Source organism: Symphalangus syndactylus, chromosome 11 (genome assembly GCF_028878055.3).
Source record: "Symphalangus syndactylus isolate Jambi chromosome 11, NHGRI_mSymSyn1-v2.1_pri, whole genome shotgun sequence".
NCBI classification, from domain to species: Eukaryota; Metazoa; Chordata; class Mammalia; order Primates; family Hylobatidae; genus Symphalangus; species Symphalangus syndactylus.
In genome coordinates this window covers 23,675,676-23,685,846 of record NC_072433.2, presented here as the reverse complement: position 1 = coordinate 23,685,846, position 10,171 = coordinate 23,675,676, and the positions used below count along the sequence as shown (strand labels likewise).

At 44.1% G+C, this 10,171-nt stretch overlaps 1 protein-coding gene across 1 annotated transcript; it reads right to left on the bottom strand.

Moving 5' to 3' along the window:
* Window positions 1-343: 343 nt before the first annotated feature.
* Window positions 344-9,905, bottom strand: PSMD7 (proteasome 26S subunit, non-ATPase 7). The gene is made up of 7 exons (XM_055297793.2): window positions 9,654-9,905; window positions 6,443-6,534; window positions 5,507-5,599; window positions 4,994-5,091; window positions 4,345-4,425; window positions 2,243-2,334; window positions 344-1,343 (listed from the first exon to the last, which is right to left on the bottom strand). Exons 1-7 carry the CDS (start codon window positions 9,725-9,727, stop codon window positions 899-901), a joined length of 975 nt encoding a protein of 324 aa, XP_055153768.1. The 5' UTR covers window positions 9,728-9,905; the 3' UTR covers window positions 344-898.
* Window positions 9,906-10,171: the final 266 nt, after the last annotated feature.

Genomic DNA, 10,171 nt, shown 5'->3' with positions numbered 1-10,171 from the left:
GGTGCCTGTTTGGCCTGCGGTCTGAGGTACTTACAACTGCTGCAGTGGTAAATGTGTCCCTTTTGAAACACTGTTCTGGGGACTTTAGAGATGACCGACTGCAACCTACCACCTCATAAATGAGGGATCTGAGGTACAAACTGGAACCCGGGTCTTCTGGGCTCAGAGAACTCTCCTCACTACAGCAGACTGCCTGTTTCCATTTAGGGGAATGAGATGCTCTTTCATAAATGATAACAAGTCCAAGAGAACTCCTTAAGGCAGCTCCAATCGAAGACTGTCTTGGCTGCTTCTGGAAACTACGCATCACTACTCCCAAAGTCAAAAATGACTAGAACACAGCTTAAAAATCAAGCCATTTAATTGTGTCTTTGAAGGTAAACAATATATGGAGCTGGATCACAACCCCTGAGGATGCCAGAGCTATGGGTCCAAAACATGGTGTGGTATTGTCAACAGAGTTCAGAAGGGTCTGAACTCTACATGTTACCAGAGAACATAATGCAATTCATGCATTCCACTTCGCAATTTTGTAAAATACCAGAAACAGACCCCAAGAGTCTTTCAAGATGAGGAAAATTCAACTCCTGGTTTTGGAGATAAACGAATGAAGAGTACCAAAATGTTTTGTTGACTTCTCCTCATTTTTCTCACACAATCTGAAGCCTGAGCTGACTATCATATCCCCAACTCACAGCAGCTGAAGCTGCAGTTCAGGTTTGAGATCAGTCTCCATTCACTTCCACGTAAACCACAGCAAGAGTGACAGGAGGCAGAGAGCTCTTGTTGGGTCAGCTTTCTAACAAGCACGTCAAGTGAAAAAGAACCCTCTAGCAGCACACTGATTTAGTTTGTAAGATTTTAATTTACAAATTTAAAAAGCTATTTAATACATGTTTTACTTTTTCTCCTTTTTCTCCTCTTTCTTTACATCACTCTTTTCCTTATCTTTATCTTTCTCCTTGTCCTCTTTCCTATCCTTTTTGCTCTCTTCTTTCTCCTGCCCTTCTTTCTTCTCTGCATCCCGATTGGCAATCTTGTTGTTGATGAGGTTGTGCAGGGCAACCACGGAACGGATCAGCGAGGCCAAGTATACAACCACCATCTGGTCGTTGGTCTTCAGGTAAAAGGCCTTGACAAATTCCTGCAGGCTGACGTCTGGCAGCAGGTTGAAGACGTCCTGCAGCTGGTAGATGATCTGGTGGTTGATGGGCAGCTTGCCTGTGGCGACTTTTTCGAGGTAGCTCCTGATATCCAGAAGCTTGGAGTTCAGTCCCTTCAAACCATGGACCTGGTTTGTGATCCGCTGGGACAGAGTGCCCACCGTCGTGTCTTTGATATCTCTGTAATAACCCACAGTTAAAAAGGGCAGGAAAAGGCATCAGGGTACCATGTCATCAGGCAAGTTCTTACATTCTAAGAAAATTCCTAGCTTTGTTGGGTGCAGCAAGTTTTTAAAAGAAAAATGTCACTTCTCCATTTGATAAAGATTTAGTTATCAATTACGTTAATTTCTTTATCATGTGGAACACATACTTTATCTTTCTCATCACAGGACATTTTTCAAAAAATAGTTATAAAAGAGAGCTAAAATAAAACCATTTCCACTTAAGGAAAAAAAAAATTGCTTAGGTCAACAGTTCAGATCTACCAATAACTTTCTGGGTAACCTTGTACTGAAGCTCTCTATCTCAGCTTTCCTGTTCCTAAAAGGATGGCACTTTCTCTACCTGCATCTCCAGAATATCGAGAAGCTTAAATAAGATGGTGATTTTTAGAACTGGAAGGAACCTCATTGACTGATAAAACTATGACCTTTTTCAAATAAGGATTATAATAGATATAGGATTTTAAAACAAAAGCTACTCCAAGATAAAGATTCGCTCCAGAAAATGGGCTACATTTGTTGAGAAGGACACCTAGTGGAGAGTGCAGGCCTGCATTTATTTCCTACCTCTCTTCCCGTCACAGTCAACATTATAGTTTCTAGACAAGGTATGCTATCCACAAAGTCATAAATTGTAACTCAAGACATTTTGCAGTTGATGTAGTTCAAACACTTCAATTTACAGACAAGAAAACAAAGGTCTGGAAAGGGATTGTGATTTGCTCAGAATGGCAGACTTGTTAGTGGACGGCCAGGACCAGAACCTAGGTCTCCAGACTCCCGACACAGACCTCTTCCTTACACCGTGTGACCTCTGGGGCAGCGAATGATTTTGACGCTGTACTAGGGTCTTACCGTAACAAGTGTTCAACTCCAACTTCCTCAGCTTCCTCTGCTCCAATTTCACTGGTCACGTGTTCAAATGTTTTCGAGGTTGGAGTTCCATCCTGGGAGAGGAAGCCTAACTATAATTATTTATTTTCCACAAACAAACTGACATGTGTTCCTTTTCACACCCTTAGTCTTTTGCTTTAAGTCAGCTCATTTAATGAGTGCATGACTGAGAATTTTCTATGGCAAGGGTGGGTAAGGCTTGGTTTGAAAGCTTAGCCTTCAAAGCTAACATCACTGTGGTGCTGCTCAGTGATGCAGTCTGCTGGGGCACTATGCATTGAGAAAAATCTGGAAATTCCCTCAAGCCCACACTTGGGATGAACACACAGGGAAGTCTCAGGTAGATTCTTAAAAGTGTATCGTTTTGGCCGGGCACGGATCTGCAATCTCAGCACTTTCGTATGCCAAGAATTCGAGACCAGCCTGGGCAACATGGCGAAAACCCCTCTCTACTAAAAATACAAAAACTAGCCAGGTGTGGTGGCGGGCGCCTGTAATCCCAGCTACTCTGGAGGCTGAGGAATGAGAATCACTTGAACCTGGGAGGTGGAGGGTGCAGTGAGCCGAGATCACGCCACTGCACTCCAGCCTGAGCAACAGAGTGAGATTGTCAAAAAAAAAAAAAAGTATATAGTTCTTTCTAGAATGGACAATATACAGAATATCTGTACTGAGGCAAGTTCATGCCAGAAAATAAAACTTTTAGCCCTTTTTTGTCTCTTGGATCAAACGATTCCAGAGTGCCCAAACCAATGCAATCAGAATAGTTGGCTTTCTGGTGGTCTGAATTAATCAAAGGATCCACTGGGGACATGGTTCATGGTGGTCACCGAGTGACATCCTGAAGGGACTTGGAAGATACTTTTCTCAGACCTTGTGCCAGAAGAGGCTGCACGTCTCCTGTCAAAAGGCTGTAAACTGTCTGCAAGGGAGGACAGCATAGTGGTAAAAAAGAGCACAGGCTCCACAGCCAGGCTATCTGGGTTCAAATTTGGCTCCGCCATGTATGTAATAAGGGAGCTCCATGACCTTGAGAAAGTCACTCAACTCACACTAAGTGCTATAAAAGTTAGCCGTGATTATTTTATTTAGGATAGTGTTAATCCTGCAAGGGGCATTCTCCTCTTTGCTTTGGATGCCAGGATGGTCAGAACCTTTAACAGTCTTGTGGGATTTCTTGGTAAACTTTACAGGCACTAATTCTTCTTGAGCTTCATCTTGTAACATGACCCGTATGTCCCCTTTATCCCCTACTAAAAAAACCTTGCTTCATTGGGGTGCATGTATATGAGCAACCTCAATTCCTTTTCTAAAGAGGCAGGAGAAAAATTCACTAAAAACAACTGGGTCAAAACCAGGGATGAAAGCCCTACTGCAACTAGGCGATACATTTGGATCTGAGCTCCCTGGCAGCCAGGCAAAGAGAAAAGCTCCAGAAAGACAGAGCTCGATGCAAGGAACATTTGCACAGAGCTATTCTAAAATATCCTTTTCCAAATCTTAAAACTGAAAGTAAGGATAAATACTGCAGATCTAAATTCAAAAGGAGACTGTAATTCATCCCTTAAACTTTTCATTTGTAAAAGGGGAATTTGGATTTCTTGTTTTTTTTGGGGACAGGGTCTCAACTGTCACACAAGTTGGAATGCAGTGGTGATCACAGCTCACTGTAACCTTGAACTCCTGGGCTCAAATACTCCCGTCTCAGCCTCCTGAGTAGCTTGGAATACAGGCATGGACCATCATGCCTGGCTAATGTTTTTATTTTTGTAGGTATCTTGCTATGTTGCCCAGGCTGGTCTTCAACTCCTAGGCTTAGGCAATCCTCCCACCTCAGCCTCTCAAAGCACTGGGTGAGCCACTGTGCCTGGCTGGAATTTAGATTTCTATGTTCCTCTCCATTTCCAAAATGTGGTGATTAAAAAAATCAAAGGGAAAAAAACTTAACTACCTTCTTTTGTTATAGAGACAAAGGATTTATTGACCTGAAAATTGAAAAAAAAAAAGCCAATCACCCAATAAGTAGCAGTCTAACCTCCCAGGTTCATAGCAAGATGACTTACATCATGGACTTCTTCCACTGAAATGTACGCTTCTGTGGGCAGCCCTAGGTCCTTTGGCTTCACATCAATGATGACCAATACCTGGCAGAGAAACACATCTTAGCAAATCATCTCACGCCCAGCACACAAGGGATAATTTCAGGCATTCTTCTCACAATTACTAAAACTATTTCTTGTATTCAGTTAGAAATGAACCAGAATTTTCAGCAAAAATGCATTTATACTTCAAATGATCTCATCATTTCTTCTGCTTTTTGATCCCCTTCATTAACAAGCTGAGGGGCAGTGGCCCCTTGTGTCCTAGCACAAGGACATTAGAGTCAATAGAACCAAAATTTCAATCCCAGTCCCACCCCTTACCAGACCTTCCTAAACATTCTGAACCTGTTTTCTCATTTGTAAAGAGGATATACAGAGGATAGTACTGAGAGGATTACATAACTCATACACCTGGTACTTAGCAGGTATAAACTGTTATTTATCAAATATATTAGGTTACAGTATACTTCACAGAGCACTACAAATTAACAGAAGTTTATGGAGATAAAGCAGTAAGCAGATTTGCTACTCAAATTCTTCCCAGGATGCTCTTACTTGAGCTGGCTGGCAAAAAAATCATTCAAGAGTTTCAAAAATAGAGAGCACTTACAGAATTAGGACAGTATCTTTTCATGAGTTCGTTGATGGCAATGTCATTCTTGTGTAGTTTAGGGCCTGTGTGGTACCAGCCAACTATTCTTTCTCTGGCTAGGAAGGAAAAAAATTAGCGGGCTTTAACTATTTCATGAAGATCTATACAACTCCCTCAAAAAGGATAAGAACATCAGTAGTTATGTCCTTTACCTCTTTGAAAATTCCAGACATATTTACCCTGGTGGTACTAAAACTCTAACGGAAGACTAACTTTACTGGATGGTTCGTCACTTTTCTGCTGCAATGAGAGGGTTATTTCCCCTCTTACCCAAACCCAGGTGGCCTATTTGGCCTTAAATTGCTACTCTAGTTTTTCATTTATTCTACCTTATTCCTCTACTACCACTACTAGTCTTACTGAAGTGTAGCTAAGTGAAAGGGCCCTTGATGTTAAAGAAAAGCGAACAGAAGACCCCCATACACACAGATCAATTCTATGCTGTTAACACCTTAGAACATCAAGACATACCATTGACTTTCTTAAACATTCCATACATGTTTTCCAAATAATCATGGTCTAAAAACCACACAGAATCGTCTTTGTCATCTTCATCAAAAGGAACTAAAGAGGAAAAAAAAGTTAGTTTAGGGTGCTTGATAGAAACCTAGAACACAGGTCACAAGTAAAGACCCCTAGGCCAGTTCTGATTCACTTAACGTGTTTCACTTGCCCAACACAGTATTAAAAAATTTTTTGAGCTGCCCTCAAAAACTGGGAGAATTCACATAAAAATCCAGACCTCCAGCTTCTCTTAAAAAATTGGAATACCTGGCAACCACTAGCTACAGCCAGGTAGGGGCTGCCCCCTTTAAAAAAGACACATGCTTTTCAGTTTTCTAGAAGCCCAGTAACTTCCTGATATTTTCCCTTTGGCAAATGACATGACTAGCTGGTCATTTTAGACACTAGAGTTAGTGACCTCTAGTTCAGAGGTCATCCAGTATGTTCTTCTTTATTGTTGTTGCTTTAATCATTAAAGTAATACATGGGTGCATTTTTGTAAGGATTCACATAAAGGGGTAAAGTTCCCCATCTCTCTCCTTACTCCACCTATAAGAAGCATGGTTAAACAGTTTAGTGCAGGGGCTGACAAACTGTGCCCAGCTGCCTGTTTTTATAGAGGTTTGCTGGAATACTGCCACTTTTGTTTGTTTACATGTTGTCTATAGCAGCTCTTGCACTATAATGGCAGAGAGGAGCAGGTGCAGTGGAGACCACATGGCCTGCAAATTTAAAATATTTACTGTCTGGTCTAGTGTGCAATCTTCAGGTTCTCTTTTCTATACTTCAGCATTTTAAGACAATCTCTGGGTTGTAGTCAAAAGTGGTAACAAATGTTTATATTTTTAAAGAGTTAACTGACATTTTAATCATGCTCGGAAAAACACAAAATTTGTCTTTTACCTGCAAAACTGTTCGATACATCAAGTACTTTCTTTTGCCATGACCCCAAAAGCACACCAACAACACGCTTCTGGTTTCCAACCTTGCCGATTCTGAATGAGAAAACAGATGGTCATTGTGGATAGGCTCACAAAGAAACGTGGACCCAACAATAAGATACTCAATGGGAAATATCAGTGGCACAGATACAATTTAATTTACCTGGGAACTAATCTCCCTAAACCAATGTAATAGGTTTAGGTTGATATTAACTATAAGGGGTAATTCATAAACTTGGACTGACACGCACTGGCAGTTTTTACTTAACATTGACTGTGAAGTAATAAATGCTTGGGAAAATTTCAAACTTCACAGAAATTTAAAATGAAGAAAATGAAAGGTTCCCAGATCTTAGTCTGAAAACACATTTAAGCTTTGCTACCATATTTAACTTTACTTTTTCTTTGCAGCTTTCCTTCTCCTTTAAACTTTTCCCATCCTGAAATCTTTTTTGGAATAAAGATGCTGGAGTGGGCCGGACACAGTGGCTCATGCCTGTAATCCCAGCACTTCGGGAGGCTGAGGTGGGCAGATCACTTGAGCTCAGGAGTTTGAGACGAGCATGGGCAGCGTGGGCAACATGGTGAAACCCCGTCTACAAAAAATACAAAACTTAGCTGGGCATAGTGGGGATGTGCCTGTAGTCTCAGCTACTTGGGGCTGGGGGACTGAGGTGGGGGGACTGAGCTCAGAAGGTCGAGTTTGAGGCTAGCTACAGTGAGCTGAGATTGTGCCACTGCACCCCAGCCTGGGCAGACCCTGTCTCAAAATAAATGAATAAATAGAGGAGGACTGAATGAGAAAGATTTTATTTGAGAATTTTTATCTCCATTTCAAACCTCCTCAGGAGTTACAAGTGCGTCACTTACACACTCTCATTTCCTTGGTCTTCAAGAAGAATTTTTTAACCACTAGCAAATGTGTGACACAGAAACACAACTCTATGCTAAGGAAAGACAAAAGCCACTGTTAATTACACTTTCTTAACAGCTGCTAGTTTCACATTGGTTTAATTGTAGTATTTTTCTTAGCATATAGTTGGCAAATCTATAAATGGTTACTAGGTTTGGGGATTCAATCAAACAAAGTTAATGATTCTGTATTTCTGGTGCCTCTCATTTTTGGGGGTGGGGGGGGTAAAGGAGAAATTGTTTCCAACTTCAAGGGAAACTTCCAAACTCATGGGCTTTTGTTTTGGTCTACCAAAGTCCATTTGTGTTTTTTAAAACCCTACACTTACTTGATAGAGAAGCTAGTGCTCTTCTTTGTTTTTGAGACAGGGTCTCACTGTGTTGCCCAGGCTGGAGTCCAGTGGTGCCATCTTTGCTCACTGCAGCCTCTACTTCTCAGATTCAAGTGGTCTTCTCACTTCAGCCTCCCGAGTAGCTGAGACTACAGGCACACACCACCACATCTGGCTAATTTTTCTATTTTTGTTTTGGTAGAGAAGGGGTTTCGCCATGTGGCCCAGGCTGGTCTTGAACTCCTAAGCTCAAGCAATCCACCCGCCTTGGTCTCCGAAAATGCTAGGATTACAGGCATGTGCCACCAGGCTAGCCTGAAAGCTAGTGCTCTTAACAAGTGCTTGAATAGAACTGAAATAGTGCCTGCCCTTAGTATCCCATGGGAGAAAAATAGTAATTCCTCTACTGTAGAAAAGCCAGCATATCCTAGGCTGAGGGTCCTTTTCTGGCTCCAGCTGAATTAGTTGCACACAGGAAGTTGCAGAGGAGAATGGACACTTTGCAACAATGGCTTTATAGCAGATGCTCTGAACTGGGTCTTTACATTTGCCAATTCAACTAACAATCTTGTAAAACTTAGAAACACGTGCAACAGGTCTAGCAGGATGAACAACTCCAAAGCCAAGAGGTGGTGGCGGTACACCCTCAAACAATGAGCTTACTAGATGACCTTTGAGATGTTTCCTTACCTTATTCATTAAGGTCCAAATCTCCAACTGGTCTTTTTTTTTTTTTTTTTTTTTTTTTTTTTTTTTTGGAGAGTGAGAAGGTCTCACTCACAACCAGGCTGGAGTGCAGTGGCATGATCTCAGCTCACGATAGCTTCGAACTCCTGGGCTCAAGCGATCCTCCCGTCTCAGCCTCCCAAAATGCTGGGATTACAGGCGTGAGCCACCATGCCCGGCCTCGTGTTTTAAATAAAAACTGAAACCTCATCTATATATACATTTTTTTGAGACAGAGTCTAATCAGATTCCCATTTAAAAATGTTAATGGGTTAAAACCACAGCTGATCCAAGAAGCCCTTCGGGGTGCTAAGCATCATCCAGATTTCGATTAACAGGAACTCGGTCAAATGAAGACAAACATAGATACGACCCTGGAGGCGGGGGTCAGGGCCAAATTGAAGCTAGCCCCCTCCGCCCCACTCCGGCATCATCCAGGCATCACTCACTTTGCATCATCCACATTTCGGTGAAATCAACTTGGTTAAACGAGGATAAACATAAATACGACCCTGGGGCCGGGGTCAGGGCCAAATGAAGGTAGCCCCCTGCGCCCCACTCCAGCATCATCCATATTTCGGTGAAACCAATTCGGTCGAACGAAGATAAACAAAGATAGCCTGGGCGCGGGGCTAAATGGAGCTAGCCCCCTCCGCCCCACCCGGGCATCATCCAGACATCAGTCACTTTGCATCATTCACATTTCAGTGAAACCAACTGAGTCAAACGAAGATACGACCCTGGGGGCGGGGGTCAGAGCCAAATGAAGCTAGCCCGCCTCCGCCCCACCCTGGCTTTATCCAGATTTCGGCAAAACGAACTTCAAAACGAAGTGACAGACACGAGCTCGGGGGCGGGGGTCAAGGCCAACTAAAGCTAGCCGCATCCCCCGATCCCCAGCATCATCCAGATTTCGGTAAAACGAACTTCGGCAAAACGAACTGGGAAAGGGAACTCTGTAAAACAAACTGGGTAAACGGAACAGGCTGCCGAGGCCCCGGAGTAGCGGCGGCTGGGGCAGGGGCGGGAGGCTGGATGACTCCGGCATCGTGAGCCGACGCTGGTCTGGGATCGTGAACAAGTAAGGGTCACCAGCCGCCCTATCTGCGTCCCCAGCTCGCCCGCGGCCGCCGCGCCATCCCCAGCGTGCCCGTGACTCAGCAGCGGCTGCACCGCCGGCCCAGCTATAGGCCGCTCGCTCACCGGTTGAAATGATCCACCACACTGAGCAGCACCAGGGGGTGGACCACCACCTTCTGCACCGCCAGCTCCGGCATCGCGACACACCCCGCTCGCTAGGCCTGGCTCCCTGCCACCCGCAAACACCAGCAGCAGTAGCGGTTCCCTGGGCCCTTCCAGGCCCAACTCCTCTACTTCCGGCTCGCCAGCCCTCGCGCGGCCTCCTTCTTCCGCTCCCAGAGTGCCTCGCGCGGCGGGCCGGGATCTTCGCCACCGCCGTCATTTGTGGGCGGGGAAAGGGCTGGAGAAAGGCGGAGGTTGGCCCTCGTCCCTTGCCTTGCGTTTCCCTGGACTTAAGGGCCGAAGGGACAGTGGCGACTTGACCTCCTGGTATTGGCCTGCACCGTCACCTGCAGAGGCTTTTCGCCCCAGTTCCTTTCCAGCATCCCCCCCCGCCACCAAAGTAAATAGTTGTCAGTTTACTTTTCCACTACCCGGAAGAAGTTCACTTTTGCTTCAGGTCAAAATCCTCCGGGATTTCT